Below are 20,051 nucleotides of genomic sequence, written 5' to 3' on the forward strand. Positions count from 1 at the left end.
GCACAGCACATGATAAACACCATGAGTGGTCTCATAAACATGTAAGGCATTGAATATGCCTATTGCTTTCACCACATGCCTTGCAAGTCGTAAACAGTCATTATTCAAGGAGGAGCATCTCCTGTAGGTATATGCCCTACATATAGAAGTAGGAAAATAAGTTGACAATACCTTGGTAGCCTTTTCATTCCTATTTTGGAAGTCCCTATTATGCTGATATCCAGTATTGGCAAGCTGCTCTGCTTGGTTATAATCAAGATAGCCATGCTGCTGTATGAAGCTTGGCAGTGGCAGAGGAGGAGATTTATTGGGTGAATTCTTGAGAGGTTCCAAATAATTGTAGTTCACCCAGTCAAGTTTTCTTTTTCTTGAACCTTTGGATTTTCCTGGTATTCTCCAACTCGATCTCTTTCAGTCTGATTCTTCAATGATGAAGTTTTCTTGGGTACATCTCTGTGTACATCCATTCATTCACCTTTAGCCATCAGCCAAAATTATAGCAAAAAAGTGAAAATAAAAAGAAGCTTTCAGATACATTACAAATTTTCATTGTGTATACTAATTAGTCCCAAATTGGGGCCTACCCAATTAAGGGCCATTAATTCTATACAGATTTGTACCTAACACAGCAAGCATAACCAATTTTTGTCATACTCATAATTGATGGAAAAGTCTGAAAGTAGTTAAAATATTTGATTGCATTATGGACCTACAAAATGATGTATTTTGGTTGACATTTTTCCATTAATACTATATTTTTGTGTGGATATGTAGAAATATGTTAACAAAAATACATTATTCTGATAAAGTTTTGTAGGTCCAAAATGCAATTAAACAATTTAACTACTTTCAGACTTTTTCATTGATTTTGGGTGTGACAAAAGTTGGTTATGCTTGCTGTGTAACCAATCAAGGCCATGTACATGTAATGCTGGATATTGGGATAAACTGGCCTCTGAACATGTACTTTGTCATGAACAGCATCCTTCATAAATTAAGCAATACAAATTCTTTCTCCACTTCCCCAACTTGAAGCAGGCACAGTATGCCTCAAAACCCTCCCCATAATTCCTATCATAGTCTCAGGCCTATACTCCAGCTCCGCCTTCAAATTATCCAACTGTAATATTGCATTTTGATTAGTACCCAAGCTGACTAATGTGTCCAAAGATGAGGGACAGCCCCCCTTATCGCTGTGTGATGGTGTTTCCCTGTTAACAATCACCTGGATCCCTGAGTATACGGAAGGCCAAGCCCAAGTCCCTTCTCTTTTTGGATAGCTTCCATTGACAAGGATGCTACATCAAACATATCCAAAGCAACCACAGAGATTACTGTTAGAATATACTCTGACATACCAATACTTCATAAGATAATACCTCTGATTTGTAAGCCAGCCCAGCATGCAGCAGCTATACTGTGTAAGATATCCGTGGTTGCATGACATGTTTAAGATCCTACATTGTATAACCTTGGCCATATAGCTCAATTGGTAGAGCAGCTGGCATGTATCCAGAAGGTTCCAGGTTCAATCCCTGGTCTGGTCAATATCCAATTTTATTAGTTACCACATTGAAAAATTGCTGGAAGTTGGAGGTGTCAGACAACCAAGTATTTTCCCATACATTATGCATATCATGGGAAACCACAAGGTTGTTGACAAGACACTACAACAAACATGTAAGCTGACAAACAGCATATTAAAATAACTTGCCTCATGACCCTGCATGAAGTAAGCCGGTGATAATGTGAATAACCCGGCTCCAGAATTGCCTCCCTCTGAAGGTATATGGAAGTTTTATGTTCACCAAGATGATTTCCCTGAATTAGCTTGACATCTCACATTAATTGGGTCTTTTAATTTGGCTGTTATTTTATTCGGTAGTGCCTGGTAGCCAATGGTAAGTGTCAATCCTTGGATATTTACAGAAAAACCTGTTCATACCACTCTCCCTTTTAACAAGATATTTGGCAGGTACCAGGTGAGTATATGTCAATGCTGATTAACTATGGAGGTAGGTTCAGACATATGACCAAGGCTGGTACGTTCAAAGAAGCTGTCAAGCTTCCAGTCCTGATCTGAACTCCCACCATCCAGTCAAGGTTTTGTGAGCTTGGCATGATCAGCAAAATGTTCTACATCCCAGTTTACAAGACCTAAAGGAAGGTGAGACAATACTAACTGCTAACTTTAACAGGGCACTCAACAGGAATTATAGATTGCATGGGCAATTGTTGCCGTTGCCAATTGGATTTCTTCTGGGCTAAATGTATTTGGGACCAAATCTTTCCCATTCAGGAGGTCCTGTAGCTCTGTAATATTCCGCCAGATGCGGAGACTTCTAGGACACCATAGTTGTAGCACAGTTTGATGAGTAAACCAAGCAAGCACATACCAAAGTTTGCACGGCGGCTGACTGTGGGAATTTTGCACTGGACCAAACTCTATTACAAGCACCTTGTTACTTCTGACCCAATATAGAAAATTCTAGACTATGTTCCTCATTGTCACAAAATTCTAGTTCTACTTTAGGTTATACCCAGCCTGGTTTATGCAACTTACCTATATCACTGCCAGCATCAGTATGCTCATAAGGGCATGGTCCTATAGTAGATATATATAGTCAGATTACATATCCTACTCTAGGTTAGCTCTAGTCTGGTTTATCAGCTTACTCATACCAACAACCACAGTATCAAGCACCACTGGCACCGTATTCATACCAGATAGGTTCATGCATTTACCATATATAGTATACTCCCACAATCACATGTCATGTTTTTGCAGCAAACCAACAAGCCATCCATTCATACATTGCACAGAATCCAATAAATTACATTGAGTCAGATATTAACATATAAAAGACTTGTAACAAAAAATATAGAATGCCCAGCAAAAACATTCTGGCACAACTGGAGGGCGCCTCTCCAATTGTACCACCGGCCTTCTCCAGACACTCACAACAAATCCAAGTTGCACAGCTCTCCAACAAGAGCATATGCAACTGAAAATGTTGCAAGAAATATTTCTCGTCATGTAACCCTCCAACAAGAGCATACATGATCTAGAATGGACAAAAAAGACACAATATATATATATATATATACAACTGCCATGTTATACAACTCACCAATGTGGGCATGTATAACCAAACACAGAACCAGTTCCACCATACAACCCACCAACGTGGATATGTACGATGGAACACCAAAACATTGAAAAAATCCTGAAAAAAAAATCAGCTGCTGTGAATGATTGGACAGCACATACCTCTAAGACAATAGTTGAACGCTGAAACGGTTCAAATGGATCTGAAAAAAAAGTCATTAGCTGCTGTGAACAACGACTGCACATACCTAAGAGCACTAAATTGTGTTGGAAGGATGAAAATTGCTAGAAAAGGTGAAAAAAATCAGTGTGGTGCAAAAAACAAAGATTAATGTTACCACTTTTCACCCAGTGCCAAACTTGCAGCATGTATAGGGAGTAGGGAGAATGGGCAATCCTTCACCAAGTGCAGCTGCAGTCTGCACTTGGTGAAAGATCTGACACCGTTGTTCTCATCAGAAAACATGATGGTATGATAATGAGAGAAAGGAAACACACACTAAACACAAGTTGAACTATTTGTTTGTGTATGATGCCTAATAATTATTGTGCCAGCAGTTCCTTCATGTCTTCTACCACCATGCCACAAGACACCCCAACTGTCCAACCCAAAAAACCATCTCAGCCTCACCAGCCATTAGCTTGCATGTCAACCATCAAGAAGAATACCGCGCAAAAAAAACTGGGGCAAAGGAGAGATGTTGGGGGAAGGGGGGCTAGTTGTACCAAGTCAGAGCAAGCAGATGCAGCAAAAATTCTCAGTACGTCTGTTGCTTGTCCTTTGCTGCACATGATCACAAGTCCATGTGTAACTCCAGCTCCCCCAAACAAGAGGCCTCAAATGGCTACAGAGGAGGAAGAGTTGGAGATGGAAATGGATGAGGAGGGCCTCCCACTTTACTGGGTGTCCAATGAGGAGGACCATGATGACGTGGTGAGTAACTCAGTGTTACATTTGAATCTCATTAATCTTAGATCCAGTTCTGTGCCCATTGCCAGAATGGGGGTCATATATTCTCCTGTGGGCTTTGTGGGCAGGTGATTTGCTATAATTGCATTGAGGTCCCCACAGATAAAGCCTCAACCGCTGCTATAGCATCCTCCTCATTCATATGCCCACATTGCATTGAGGGGAAATGGGCTGGTGACAAGGGCAAGCATACCTCACAGCCATACTATGAGAGTTTGGTCCGTTCTTTTCTGATCTTACAGATTCACAGTATCTATTCAGGTGTTTTACCATCTTGATGCCCACAACAACCCTGTCAAACCAGCCGTTCAAAAATTTGTCAAGATTAAGACTTTTTCAGTGTTTACTCAAGGGTTGCAAAACCTTCATTGCCCCCTCTTCATCATCCACTTTGCCCTCAAAGGCCTTTCACCTCAGGGCTCTGCTGCCCATGGCCTCCATCTTGACATAAGTGCCTATCTAACCTCACAATACCTCCAGTTTGTGGAGATCACTTTTGATCTTTCCACAAGCACCACAACTGCTATGTATCGCCAACAAGTCCTCAGCGCCATCAAGACTTTTTCTCATTGTTCTCACTGGTGAACAGTAGTTCTCCTATCCACCCATGCTAATGAAAACAGTGTAGCCCCTCAGCTTTGTGACAAAGACCTGGGTATGTAGTTTCCCCAAGTTCTCTGGTTATTACTAACCTATTGGCATAGGCTCTTTGTGACATCTTTATCCCTGAGATATGAAAGTATATTATCAATGGGATGCTTTTTTTCCTAGCCTGTGGCCCTTTAGTGAAGGAGAGGGACAGCTTTTTGGACTTACAGTCTGGGATCCAAATGTAAGTCCTATCATTATATTGTTGTTTCCCTACCTTACATCTATTTCAGCTATGGTTTTATGAATGCCGTGGCATTCACTGCTGCTCACCTGCAGCCTACTCTCCTCTGCCCCCTGGTCAGGGCATATTCCCACACTGTTCTTCTTGATAGGTATGACCTCAAGGATAAATAAACTCTCGGGAGGCTACATTGTCATAGCTTTGGCCTTGGCAAGCACACTGATATTCTGGTCTTCTCTTGCATTGAAAAAGTCCTCTTGGTGAAGCATTTGGTGGGGGCCTATGATGTTACGAGGCCATATGGTCAGAATTGTCCTGCTCAATGCCCTAGCTGTGGATGGACCAGGTCATATGATGGCCCTGTCCAGTCTACCCCTTGTTCTACTTTCACTGTCAATCTCCCAGGTGCACCCAGTGGCAAGGATGTAGCTCAGCCCTCCCCCTCCCAAGTGGTTTTCTTCAAGTGCAGATTTTGTTGCCGGCATGAAAGCTATACTCCAAAGTCCCTGGGCAATAAAAAGCTGGTTTGGCTGACCAGTAAGTCTTCAGAGGGTAGGTGGATGATTGAGAACGTGGTTAGATAGGTTTGTTGCAATTCACTCTTTGTACTTGGTTTAGTTGTCTATGTCATTCATAATATCATATGTTGTAATGTTATACTTAGGTGTGATATTTTATCCCCTGGCTAGCTCTTGTAACATGACTAGGCCAGCCAACCACCAGAGTAATCCTGGAGGCTGGCTGATACATATGAGTTATGTGCCAGCCAGCTTGCAGAGTTATATGCATCTACTAGTGTTGCCGCAGCTGGTTTAGCCAAGCTGCAGCTCAATAAGTCACAGTTTGTCAGCTATGTGGCTTTAAGCAAGCTGTAACTTCTTTAAATTGAACTGTGGCTATTAATATTAAGTGGCTTGGCGGATTAGTGACTTAACAGCTCAAGATGCAGCTTCCACCTATAACAATTTATGAAACTTTTACAATAGATTTCAGATAGAACTTATACAATAGACAACTTCCATATAATTTGCAACTACACCAATAGCTCCCAATAAATTTATGACCATTGCATTATTGTCTTCATGGGATCCATACCAATATAATTTGGGAAATCCTATGCAACCTCCAAGTCTTTCATATATCTGTGCCTCTCTCCAAAGATGGGTTGATGAGGTATTGCCAGCTTCCAGCTTAATGGCAACATCCTCATGATTAAGCATATCAAAGCCACCCTAAACCTCTCCTTTATGATATTGGTATAATTAAAAACAAATTCATAAAATATATGAATATTTACCAAAAGATCCTGGGGCGATATGCTCCTCCCAGCAGTATTGATGATTGATGATCATGGACAGATCAAGTTTGTCCTTTGAGGCAGTCACCCTGACAAAGAAGGGAGCCTATATACACCAAGATATACACAGAAATAAGGCAGAACAAAAGTTGAGGAAGGATTAGTTGGACTCAAAGTTTTGGAAGAACAAAAAGTCTTTTACTATATTTAGCTGCCTGGGAAAACATGGTACGCAAAATAGGACCTCAGTAACAACAAAAGTATGAATTTTTGAATACCTAAGACCTACAAGCTGGTAATGCAAGTTTTATCAGACTTTGAAGCTGACAGAATATTGAGATAAAATCAAAAAAAAAAAAGGAAAAAATAAATCATAGTACATTTTAATAAACCTAAGTGAAACTCAGCCGCTGCCCGAGAGGCTATAGAAATGACTTTATTATTTACCTAAGTGAAACTACAATAGATGTTAGTTTAAGGTGATCTCTAATAAATGTAATGTAACATACCTCAGCCGCTGCCCGAGAGGCTATAGAAATGACTGAGGTATTCCTATACTAAACCCCCTACTACTTATAGTCAGAGGTGCTACTCGCTACAGTATAATGACTCCTAGGAGTACAATTGTGCTCCTAGGAGAACAATGGTTACTCCATGGAGTGGTGGCTATACTCCATGGAGAACAATGGCTGCTTCGGCAGAGACCGGGTTTATCCGGTTTTGTCACATTTACAGCAAGCCACATATTGTAAATCATAAACACCCCAATTCATGTTTTCAGAATAGAACGTACAGAAGCAGCTACATCTTCCAACTCAGGTAATAATATTTCCTCTGGAGTATTACAAAATAACATTAAGTTAGATCCATCACGGCGTGCAGAGAACTTGAGGATTTGTAAAGCTTCCATAATGTCAGCACTGAGGCAATTTTTTCTTGGTGTGGCAGTCAAAGCAGCTGAAGAAAAAACCCACTTGCATGAGACTGAGGTTCCTTGAATTGGGAGGTAGTCCAATGCTATAGAAAATAATGTGGGGAATCTGTAGGAATTCATCTGATATACGGATGCAAGAAATTAGAATCAAACAGGTAAAGTATGGATTATTCTTACCTCCCACCACTGAACAATATTGTATTCTTCTCTAGGTAATGCCAGATAGGCATTATGCTCCTCCTCAATTAATCTCAATTCAGGGGAAATATTAGATAAGCCCATGTCTAATAATCTGTACTCCTCAGTCAAAGAACAAATGATGTCCACAGCTTGATGGTTTGTAGATCCATATAGTTGAGGTAGTTGAAATTGCTGTGTTTGTGGCTGGCCAGGCTGTGTATTAGGAGTAGATATTGTACGGTGATATTTCTATAACTAAGAAAATTTGTTTCAGTAGAGGTCAGCCTAAATAGGATGAGACTACCCACATAGTTCAAAATATGAGCCTGTGCTGGTTTCATATAAATGTATAAGTGATGAATGAAAAGAAAAAGAAAACATACACATCAAAATAACATAGGATAGATTCTCATCTGTCTGACAATAATAGCCAATAGCTTTATCCAATCCTGCCTGAATATATGGTTTGAGGTGTAAATGTTTATCCTGTAATAACTCCCATCTAGACATGACCAATTTGTACACTGGGATAGCTGCAGCCAGAACTGGAATTTTCTCAAGAGACAATCTGAGCTAAGTGCACAACCTTGAAGATAGTAATGTGAGATTATGATTATATGTTGAATAGATACTCACTGAGAGAATCAATTCAAGATCTTTTACAATTTCCCACTCTTTAGCCGTCAACCTATACCTTGTGAACTCTGAGTCAGAGTCAGTAACACTTAACTCATCTATTAGACACTCAATAGCCTGTATATCTGTTTCAGCATAAAATTCTATTACCAAATATTGTACTCACTGGTTGCAATTCTCTAAGCCTCCCTCACATCAAGTAGGTGGAGTCCCACCTTGTCTTTACATCCAATATTAGCTCCAAGGTTGGTAAGATAACAACCTCATTTTTTCCACTTTTATTATGTTTGATAAAAGTCCTACTTTCATTCCCTGCCTTTATAATTTACTGCAATTGCTCTTGACGGTAAGATGACTTCCTGACAGCACATATGAATTTTCTTGAAATTGTAAGTAAATCCTGTGCTGCTGTCTGCTCCCATGTCTGTTGGCTGGCTTCAAAGGGAGGAATACCAGGATTCAAGTTAACCAGGTTTTCATTGTTATCAACTTCTCCTAGCTTTGAGAAAGACTTGATAATGGCCTGAGAACAAAGATTAATGATATGTGCAAAGCAACATATACATTCTTCAATAGGATCAAAGTTGGTAATTGAATACTTGTTGCTTAAAATATCAGCTAGTTCTTCCATAGCACAATCATTTGGTGTGGCATTGTACATTGTGATAATGCCAATCTAGAAGTATAATATATTGGAAAAACAAAATAATAGATGAACAATTTTACCTTTGCTTCTACTCCCACATTTTGAAAAATGCCAACTAGCTCCTCTGCAACAAGCTTGTCTGTGTGACGTCGTCCACAGAAACCCACTATTTCAGTACAAAGTTCCAAGCAACCAGAACATTTTGAAAACCAGTGGGCAGTTACACCTAGAAAATGCTGCACTGTTCTGTTCTGCCATGAATCAGCAGTGAAGCTAACTTTCCCTGGTGATTTCTAAATTGTACAAAGTCATAAGATAAAATATAAATATGGAGTTAAAAATGTTACCTGAAACTCTTTACACAGTTGGATCATAAAGTCTTTCCATCCATCCAGAAATAATAATATCCCGCATTTTTGAGCAATGAGGGATGTCAGCATCTGTGATAGCTTTTCCCCCCACAAGTAAAAGGAGTTCCTGAAATGATGGATGGTCAACAATCCTTATACCCTGTTAACATTTTGTGAGTACAACCACTAATAAAGGGGATTAAATTTATACATAATATCTGATTAGTAACAGCAATATATTTACTTAGGGCTTTATAAAAGTTTTGTTTGTTGTAAGATACAGAACCAGCTGCTACAAGCTGATTGGTAGTTTCTTCTGCTGTTGGTAGATACTTCTGGATATGGTGTGACCACCCTTCAATTATGGTACAGCCGTAATGCCATTGATCCCAGTGCTCATTTGCAAGGTGATAATGTATAGTACTTGTACTAGTTCCAGTAGCATATACTTGAGTTTTTCCTGATGCCCTAACACAATAATCAACATAAGGAGTAACAAATGGATAACATATGTACTTGCAGGCCTTGCAGATGTTAGCCAGACCTGGACTATCACTCTAGTGGTATTCTTCTCCTGAGGCATAGCTGCATTCAACATGTAAACTATGTGGTGTTTATTCCATTGCTTGGGGACATTGCCAGAAATGACATCCATGAATGATATAAGTGGTACTGTCACAACCATTCATCCACCAGAATTTTCACAAAGAGGATTTGGCGTAGCACTTGCATAAGTTCATGATGATTCTGCAAGATGTGTTAGACGCTGATAAAATACATGAAGTGAGAACACACCTGTGAAGTTATAAATCTCACCCGTTCTCGTGAAAATATGCTCAAACATCTGCACAAAGATTGAAGTTGGGGCAATGACTGGCTCAGGATCTACAATAAAACCTGCCTATATTGGCATTAGTGCTACAGTGTTTTAAGTATAAATGTGCATATGCACTTCTGATTACACAACATTGTGTCCTAAGGCTAACACCTCTGATAGCATAGCATAATCAGTGTGAGGCTTGGCTATGTTTGTTAAGACACTGTAATGTACTGCTATGGAAGGCCATGGGAATGTTGACACACTGCTATTGATGTCTGTGGGACTGTCATATATGGTTTCTATTTCTTGCAGATCATCTAAAGTTGGGTCCTCCTATTTATCCCCATCCTTGGCCCCAAATTCCTTGGTAGCTGGCTGGATTAGATGGGTAAAAAGAGGCTCACCCTGCTTGAGGGTCTGGCAGATAGTATCCTACCAATCAACCCCTTACTTTGGGACTTTGTATTCCTGGCCTGTAAGATCCTCACTCCATAGTTTGCCTAGTGGCTGTGGAAAGTCTTTATTTAGGCCGTTGGCCAAGTCACCTTGAAGTGATAGCTTGTTGACAGCCAATCCACAGTTGATGTTTGGGAGAGATGGTCAGGGAGAGAGGTTTGGTTGTTGTTTGGTGATGTGAGTGGAAAGATGGGAAAGCAGTTTTGTGGTGTTTCATTGGTGTTTTTGCGTTGAAATATGCAAAGCAATGTAACAGTATCTTATGATGAGGTACTGCCCACATTTTTTGGGGCAGGCAAAATATGCAACTGTGGTCTGATCTGTTGAGACATCAAATACTGCATGAAATGTTTGTTTAATACCTGTAATAGTAAGATCATGTTTTACTCACCATGAGAATCTAAGACAATCATGTTTTTGCTGGCATCCTCAAGATGGTTATTGCCTTACACATTTCAAGGTATCTGGTTGTACTAGGAATATATTATCATGAGCAACCCAAATTGTCTGATGAGGTTTTGCAGTTGGCTACAATATATATACAATGTTCTGAACTTCTAATATATATATTGAATGAAATAAAAAGCTATTCTCAAGGCCTGAGATATTATATCTGTAAGGATTATATCTTGGATATTTTTACAGGCATAGCAATAGCACAAAATCATGACTCTCAGAGATCTCAGAAATGTTTGAAGTTTTTGTTCAAGCAGGCGCATTCACCAGGCCACTATAAAATATTCTTTATTTGGCTGTTCCCAGCAACCAACAAGGCTCACACAAGACATAAATACAACTTTATTTCTACTTTTTTGTCAAATATCATTAATTACACTACCTGTTTTGGTTCTCCAATATCTGAAGGGGAGAGAACAGATATGGCTAAGGTGCTTTTAAGGCATCTTGTAAGAAAGCTCCCAAAGCAGACATTTATTGCAATCATCTCTGTCTTGGATTTTATATAGATCATGCAGTACCCCACTCCCTCAGGAGTCAGCCTTTGCTATATAGCAGAGGGTTTTGTACATATGTGTAAATAAAGATTATTGTAGCACCTATAGCATTTATAGTACTATAAGAGCAACAGGAGAAACAAGGGCAATAATAGTATTATAGAGGCAAAATTTGCCATAAATCTTTATATTTAGAAGAATTAACCTCAGTCTAATAGCAAAAAGGCTGAGTTGTCAAGTTGAATAATAGGGAGTGGTTTCTTCTTATGAGTTCAGCATAGACCCAAAGAAAGTGAGTGTAATATTATTATGTTGACTCAATCAACTACTGAATGCATGTAGCTTACTACATTATATGATTTGTATACATTATCTTCATATGTAATAGTGTCATCATCCTATAAGGACCATTTACTTTTTCTTACTCCTTCACTTTGATGTCTTGGCTCTTTAATAATTTTCCAATTACACCTCTAGCCCTAAGGCTAGAGGTGTCATTTGCTATTCTTCTCCTTATTGCCCTAACAGGTTTTCTTATCCATTGATACCACTTCATATCACAGATCAGAAACTGGGTAGTACTCCCAGCCAGCCAGCACAATGGGTAAGGACTAGTAGCTGAGATCTCGCCAACCAGCTCCAAACCCCATCAGTGCTTGAACATATTAATAGATGCTTTAGCCAGGATTGTACCTCATCATGGGGATATAGTTCCTGAACACGCATGACAAACACCTATTATTAGCACACACTCTCACCTGCTAATTAATCTTTGAATTTGTATGATAGTTGCTCTCTTTATTATTGGTCAGTTCCATGCTCAGACCACTTTTCTATTATTCCTCTTTTGGTCCAAGGGATAGACAATTAGCTATAATAAGCCTACATATCCATGTGCAATTTCTTAGCTTTTTATTACTTGAATAACCTGTTTTACTCCTTATCAAAACCTTCTACTCTCTGTTGTTGACTTGATATACTCTCTAACATCTATCTACCTCAAAGACTTATTGTACCCTTACTCCCTGCAAGTGCAGTTGGTTTAGTTTAGTTTTATTATAGTTTAATGTTGCCTCACACATCCATACATCCCAGATCTACAAGACACAATGCAAGAGCTGTGGACACCAGAAAAACCTGGTAGTTTTTCAATCTGGTGCAGGCAATGTAGGTGCACAAAATTGATTAGTTGATGTGACTAATATGTATTTTTGCTTCAATACAGTCCCAAGCTTTGGATTGGATAATGAATGTTTTTCTTGCCACCGATATCCCATTGTTCTTCAATACAAAATTGATGTTCTATGGTGCTTACACAATCTTCAGCATTCTGCAGCTGGTGATATGTTGTGTCTACACGTATGCAAGGCTGTGTAAGAATAGTTTGGATCTCTGCAAAATTACCAGCTGCAACATTTGTCAGTGCATTACTTGCCATCTCATGGGCTAAATTATATACATTGCTAGATTCCAGTGCAACACATTAGCATAGTATTACCTATAATAGAAACCAGACAAGTTTACCGGTGTTGTTTGAAATCATCCAGTGTATTTATATAGTGAATATGAGGATCTTCCTGTTGTGGCAATTTTTTCAGGCTTTCACAGTACATTTTCTCTTGTTGGTAAAACTGCACAGTCTGCATCAGTTAATTTTGATTGAGTTTTGACAAGCAAAAGCTCAGATGATAGAATTTGGATGATCTTCAGGGCTTCATGATAATGATTCTTCAGAAATGTACCTATAAACACATTTAAAGCACAGAGTGAAAGAAAGAAATATAATGGATATGCCAATATTACCATAACACAATTTTTGAACCTTTAAATTTCATTCTCCTCTTCAATTTTCTTTTGTAGTTTTCACACCCTGTGCCATGCGGCACTTTCCATTATTGTTCAAACTCCACTTCTCACGCTGCACTGCCTTTTTTATTTTTAGATACAAGTTTCTCACACAGTGGAGTTGGTCACACAGGCTGTGCCCCATGACATCATCAGCCACTGCCTCCATCAACTGTACAGTACACATGTACAAACAAACTGTAGTAGTATATATACCCCAATAGATCAAGGAGACTCCTCAGTGAGTCCTATTGTTGTTAACCCACAACAAACTTGGTTCTATCTAAAAGGGTAACCACTCCCCTCACTTCTTTACAGCTTTGTCTGAGTTGTGCGCCAGAGTATCAAAACTTTGGTTGTGACATTAGGACTCACTCTTACTACTCTCTCGCACTTTGTGCAAACCCGGTCCCCAGGGTTAAGGGGTTATTGTTTGGGAATATCCCGTATAGCAGAAGGGTGCACTCCTAGCGACGGCCCCATAGTGCTCTGGGAGAAGAGACAATTATCTATACACAGCCCCCAGTGTTAAGGGGAGTACCTTAGCTCAGCAGTTGATGTGGAACCACTGTTGATTAGAATTTACATACAAAACTTCTCTTTCTCTTTCCTCTGACCACCAGGCTGGGCACTTGCCTCTGCCAGTCTGGAGAAGGGTTGACAGCTTAACAAGTGGACCACCCCCTGACAACTGTTTGGACCAGGGTTTACTACATTTACCTTTTATATACATTTCAAATACTATAGTGTGGGTAGTCGGAGATTGAGATCTAATACTCAGCTGGGAAGAGGTAGATCCGCAGATAGCAAGTGGGGACCCTCAGTTACCTTTTTTTTTTACATCACAAAGAGAACAAGTCGACATGTCGTCGCAACCGGATATGAACAGTCTGCTACACAACATGCTTGCACAGATTCAGGCTGCCCCAGTGGCAGAACCTACGGTTGAGCAAAAGTTCAACAAGAAAGTCGAGATTGTTGCTGATCCTGGCGCTCTCGAAGGAGACAGGGCTCAATTTGCTAAATGGTGGATCAAGCTACAAATTTGGATCAAGGCAAATTGGGATGTGTTTGCCAACAATTTTGAGATAGCAACCGCTGTGCTGTCTTGACTAAAAAGGCCTGTGGCAGGTTGATACGCCCAAGTAAGACTTCAGGAGTGCTACATGGCGGGTGTGTGGCCTACCTGGGACAATCTCAAGGTTGAGATCAAAAAATATCTTAAACCACAGGCTGAGCATGACTGGGCGCATCAGCAGATCTGTTCCTTCAAACAAGGAAACATGAGGATGGATGATTACGTTACCTGGTTCCTGGCCCTCTCCATCCAAGGAGGGCTTGGCAATGAACATGCAGTAGAAATGCTGGAACACAATGTGAACCACCATATTGCAGAACAGATCTACTTGCAGGATACAAAAAACAAAGCTGCTTGCTTCAGGCGCTAACAGAATCTTCATAGATCAGGTCTGGGCGGAACAAATTGGACTCGAAGCTACCCAACTAGGGAAGATTAATTTCATCTTAGGCTGGACCTGGCTATTTAAACACGATCCTGAGATTGACTGGCAGATAGGGGTTGTCATATTGTCACGTTGCCCTCAGGAGTGTGATGACTTTGGTAAACCAAGTCACATCCGTCAAACAGAGCTGGATGAAAGGATAAACACTGGTCACGTTTATGCCAAGCTTAGATCTTTAGAAAAAATTGACAATGACAATGACGAGGTAAAACCCGAGGAAGAGATTAAGAGGTACCTCCAGAGTACCATGACTTCTGGAAAGTCTTTTCAAAACACAAATCAGAGCACTTCCCAGAGGCTAAGCCTTGGGACCATGCTATAGATTTGAAGGACACCTTCAAACCGAGAAAAGGACACATGATTTCCCTCTCTGCTCCAGAAAGAGATGAGGTTTCAAGCTTCATAGATAAACAGCTTAGGAAGGGTTACATCAGACCTTCTAAGAGCCTATGACATCCCCGGTGTTCTTCATTCCTAAAAAAGATGGTAAGAAGCGCATAATTATGGACTATTGTTACTTAAATGAGTACACGGTTCAAAATGTGTATCCGTTGCCTTTGATCAGTCAGCTAGTAGATAAATTGGCCGGTGCCAAGGTCTTAACAAAGATGGATCTCAGATGGGGTTACAATAATGTACAAATCAAAGAGGAGGATGCCTGGAAGGCCATATCCATGTGCCACCAAAAACCTTTTGAACCCCTCATCATGTTCTTTGGGTTGACCAATTCACCGGAAACCTTCCAGAGCATGATGAATGAGGTCTTTGCAGATATGGAAAACTGTGTTGTCATTTACATTGACAATTTACTAATATTCACAAAGTCGGACCATGAGGCTGAGCACAACAGGGTTGTGCAAGAAGTCCTTCAACACTTACAAGAACAGGATCTATTTGTCAAACCTGAAAAATGTAACTTTAAAGTAAAGGAAGTAGACTTCCTTGGTATGATAATTGGCCAGAACAGAATCAGGATGGATCCTGAGGAAGTTCAAGCCATATTGGATTGGCCTAAACCTACTCGCATTAAAGGAGTTAGGGCCTTCCTTGGCTTAGGCAATTTCTACCGAAGGTTTGTTGAAAACTTCACAAAGATAACGAGACCGTTGAATGATCTCACTAAAAAGGACATTGTCTTTCACTGGGGTGCCAAAGAACAAGAAGCTTTTGATAAGCTTAAACAGGCATTCCCAACGGCACCCATATTAGTGTTTCTAGAATTAGACAAAGAGTTCTGGCTAGAAACCAACTTTTCTGATTTTGCTACTGGGGCTGTTCTGCCAATTAAATGCCCTGATAATCTTTGGAGGCCTTGTGCCTATTTATTGCATAGTTTGTTGCCTACAGAGCGCAACTATCAAATTTATTATAAAGAGATGCTGGCCATAATTAGAGCTCTAGAGCACTGGCAGCACTACTTAGAAGGTGCTAGGCACCAATTCAAAATTTGGACCAATCATAAAAATCTGGAGTATTTTATGACAGGCCAAGACTTAAACCAAAGACAGGCCCGCTATGTGGTGTACCTATCTAGGTTTAAATATAAACTAATTCATAAGCCTGGCGCGGGAAAGCGAACACTTTGTCTAGAAGAGAGGATCATGCCAACGGCATCAAAGATGACAACAAAGGTGTCACCCTGATAGATCAATCCAGGGTTGCCAATGTTCAAATTGGGCAGGATTCCGAACTTCTAGAAGTCTTCAGGAAAGACATCTCCTCAGAAGAAAAGGCACACCTTGATGGCAATTTACATTATTTATGGGAAGACGGGCTCTTCCATTACAAAAACAAGATCTATGTGCCTGAGTCAGCAAGGATCAAGGCAATAGATAGACATCACAACACTCCAGTGGCTGGGCACCCTGTGTGGCAACAAACGATGGAGTTGATCTCCAGAAATTACATATGGCCTGGCATGGTCAAAGACATACAGGAATACGTAAAATCCTGTCTGAGATGTGCCATGGCAAAGAACTCGCATCAACCACCGACTGGAAAACTTATTCCAAGTCCGATACCAGCTGGTCTCTGGCAGAATATATTGGTTGACTTTACGATGGATCTGCCCGAATCAAATGGGTATGATTCAGTAATGGTGGTAGTAGATCGCTTCTCCAAAGAAGTGGTATTCATTCCCACCAATAAAACAATTACAGCTGCTGGTACGGCAGACTTATTTAAAGATTTCGTATGATCTACCAACGGGCTACCGGAAATGGTTATCTCTGATAGGGGACCCTAATTTGCTAGCAAATTTACAAAAGAACTTTGTCGGATGCTGGGCATCAAACCTAAATTATCCATGGTGTTCCATCCACAGACTGATGGACAAACGGAGAGGCTCAATCAGGAATTAAAGCAATACCTCTGTATATTTATGAATGCCAGACAGACAGATTGGGACAAGTGGCTAAAGATAGCCCAGTTCTTTCATAATATTAAACAGTTGTTGGCTACAGGAAAGACACCATTCGAGGTTACAAGATTGTACCTCCCCAGAATGGGTGTAGAGCCTGGTAAAAGCAAGAACGAGGCTGCAGGGAACATGGCTAAGGACTTGAAATCTGTCTTAGACAAAACACGCAAGGTGCTATTCAAAACTGCAGAGCAGATGAAAGACAGGGCAGAGCGTAGATGCTCCAAGGCCCCTGATTAAAAAATCAGCGACCTGGTCTGGTTAGATACCGACCACTTAAAATTGAAAGATCGGCAGTCTAGAAAACTAACCAAAAAGTGGATTGGTCCTTACCAGATTAAGGAAGTCAAACCCAATGCAGTGGAGCTGGAACTCCCAAAACGAATGAGGGTAGTACCCATGGTCAACATTAGCCGTGTAAAACCCTATAAAGGGCCGCTGCCGGGACAGCATGTAGACCGGCCCGGACCGGTGGTAGTCACCCAGGAAGGTGAAGAAGAATTTGAAGTCAAACGGTTGGTGGATGCACGCTTCAAGCGTGCAAAGTTAGAGTTCCTAGTCCTATGGAAGGGCTATGGAGACGAAAACAGAATGTGGGAACCAGAAGCCCATCTGGACAATTCCTGTGATGCTGTTTGTGAATTATATTCTAAGAATCCCTCAGCTCCTAGGAAGCTTAGAGGCATGGATTCAAATCTTTTTAATTTTCTTTTTCAATCTATGCCCGAAAATTTAAATACTACCTCTAATATTTGGTATTGCCTGGAAGTCAAGCCTTAGAAGGGGGGTAGTGTTACAATAACACAATTTTTGGACCTTTAAATCTCATTCTCCTCTTCAACTTTCTTTTGTAGTTCTCACACCCTATGCCATGCGGCACTTTCCATTATTGTTCAAACTCCACTTCTTGCGCCGCACTGCTTTTTTCTTATTTTTAGATACCAGTATCTCACGCAGTGGAGCTGGTCACTATTAGAATATACTCTGACATACCAATACTCCATAGGATAATACCTCTGATTTGTAAGCCAGCCCAGTATGCAGCAGCTATTCTGTGTAAGACGTCTGTGGTTGCATGTTATGTTTAAGATCCTACATTGTATAACCTTGGCCATATAGCTTAATTGGTAGAGCAGCTGGCATGTATCCAGAAGGTTCCAGGTTCAATCCCTGGTCTGGTCATTATCCAATTTTATCAGTCACACAGGCTGTACCCCATGACATCATCAGCCACTGCCTCCATTAACTGTACAGTACACATGTACAAACAACCTGTAGTAGTATATATACCCCAATAGATCAAGGAGACTCCTCAGCGAGTCCTCCTGTTGTTTACCCACAATTAACTTGGTCCTATTCTAAGGGTAACCACTCCCCTCACTACCTTTATAGCTTTGTCTGTTGTGCGCCAGAGTATCAAAACTTTGGTTGTTACAGCCAATCCAGTTGGCATTTGTGGTTGTGTGCATGGCCATATGACAACCTAAAACCCCCAATTCAATGCATTGTCGTGCTCACTTGCTTTTCAGAAATGTGTACTCGGATACATAGTTGACAAAGCCCACTGTGAGATACAGTGGGGAGGTGACTTTTGGCTAGTGTATGCCAAATTAGATAGGCTCCGTTCATTTGTGCCTCTAGGCACACCTATATAATGTTAGCTACAATGTTCCCTGCTGTCTTGGCCGAGGTTCAAAACACAATGCACATTAGCCCATCAAAACCCTTTCCTTTGAACTTGGGAAATGACCAACCTAATGTAACGCAGGAGCTTTGCATCATCGCTGGCTCTGCAGACTATTTGGCCCTTGATTTTATTGTTAAAGACGCACAGGCTGCCAATGAAATACCACGGGCACTTATTTTTGTTAATACTGTTAGTCAGTCCCAGGCCAGCTTTTGGAGACTCCATGAGATTATATCTGACCAACTAAAGAGCTAAATCAGTTATTTGAATTCCAGGTGCTCGCCACGCACCAGGAAAACTGCCTTGCATGACTTTTGTGAAGGAAAAATAAGAGTCATGTCTGTGACCAAAATAGGTAGCATGGTTAGCATTCAAAGCAATTTAATAAGCTTGCTTTGTCTAATAATTAAACAGGGACTCAACATACAAGATGTCAAGTTGGTGTTCCCATTTGGAGTCCCATCATCACTGTCAGTATGGCTCCAAAGAGCAGGCCGAGCCATCTGCAACTTCACTTTTCAAAGACGTGCTATTATAATGGTGTAGTGGGGCCAGGAGGTGATTTTGAAAGATCCCTTGCAAAAGTTGCGCTGCTGTGAATAAGTCTCGTTCAACAACTGGGTGCAAAGCGGTTGTGATAACTTTGACTGATGGTAGTAGACACTTTGTGTCATTGAAGGGAATAAAATTGAAGGAAGCTTGGAGAGCTAGAGTGAACAAATCATGCTAAGATGATAATAACATGCTAAGCCCATCCAAACAAATGATAACCTGTCATACCACAGGCTCAGCACAGTTTTTTCCTACAGCAAGATCAAGCCTAGATAAAGTGTCAACAGGAGTAGGTGGCAGAGAATTAACAGGAGAGGGATAGGCTATTTCTTAGGGCAGATTCTAGAGATTTTTAGAGTGGTGGTTGTAGTCTGAGTATCACATTGTAGCAACGTGTATGGTGGTTTTGGTCTGAATGCCACACACTGTATAGTAGAAACTCTGAACAAGGTGATCAAGCGAGCACTCAAATTATGGCCAAATGTATTTTCAGATCAAGCACAAGCTGAATGTATAGCATTACACTATGACATATTATGTATAAAATCTCCCAACCAAATAGCAGCATCATTCATATCATCCGCTGTAGCCATCAAGCTTGTATATATGATGTAGACGGGCCCAATGGATGCTGTTAATACGGCATTGCTCTCTGTGCACCATTTGTAGTTCTGCTGCAATAAGAGGCTCCGTCACTTTGATCATATCGGTAGTAGCCTGCATATGCCTATCCTTGTAGTCTATCCATGCTTGTAGTTGCCGTATCTCAACATTAAGCCTGACAATTTCTTCACGAGCACGTAAAACCTTGTAATGTTTTGTTGTCATCTCGCGGTTTGTAG

General features: G+C 40.6%; 2 protein-coding genes across 2 annotated transcripts; one reads left to right on the top strand and one right to left on the bottom strand.

Annotated features, from left to right (window-relative positions):
* Positions 1-3,689: 3,689 nt before the first annotated feature.
* On the top strand, positions 3,690-5,059 carry SERLADRAFT_404522 (uncharacterized protein; the record flags this gene model as incomplete). Its single annotated transcript, XM_007312097.1, has 7 exons — positions 3,690-3,870; positions 3,928-4,043; positions 4,085-4,130; positions 4,182-4,297; positions 4,341-4,606; positions 4,851-4,911; positions 4,961-5,059. The coding sequence occupies 7 exons, from the start codon at positions 3,690-3,692 to the stop codon at positions 5,057-5,059; spliced, it is 885 nt and encodes a 294-aa protein (XP_007312159.1).
* A 3,224-nt stretch (positions 5,060-8,283) lies between these two features.
* Positions 8,284-10,643, bottom strand: SERLADRAFT_404523 (uncharacterized protein; the record flags this gene model as incomplete). Its single annotated transcript, XM_007312098.1, has 10 exons — positions 8,284-8,634; positions 8,685-8,743; positions 8,883-8,897; positions 9,404-9,422; positions 9,499-9,626; positions 9,750-9,851; positions 10,038-10,057; positions 10,226-10,319; positions 10,512-10,592; positions 10,622-10,643. 10 exons carry the CDS (start codon positions 10,641-10,643, stop codon positions 8,284-8,286), a joined length of 891 nt encoding a protein of 296 aa, XP_007312160.1.
* Positions 10,644-20,051: the final 9,408 nt, after the last annotated feature.

The sequence above is a fragment of the Serpula lacrymans genome, assembly GCF_000218685.1.
Source record: "Serpula lacrymans var. lacrymans S7.9 unplaced genomic scaffold SERLAscaffold_1, whole genome shotgun sequence".
In the NCBI taxonomy this organism is placed as follows: domain Eukaryota; kingdom Fungi; phylum Basidiomycota; class Agaricomycetes; order Boletales; family Serpulaceae; genus Serpula; species Serpula lacrymans.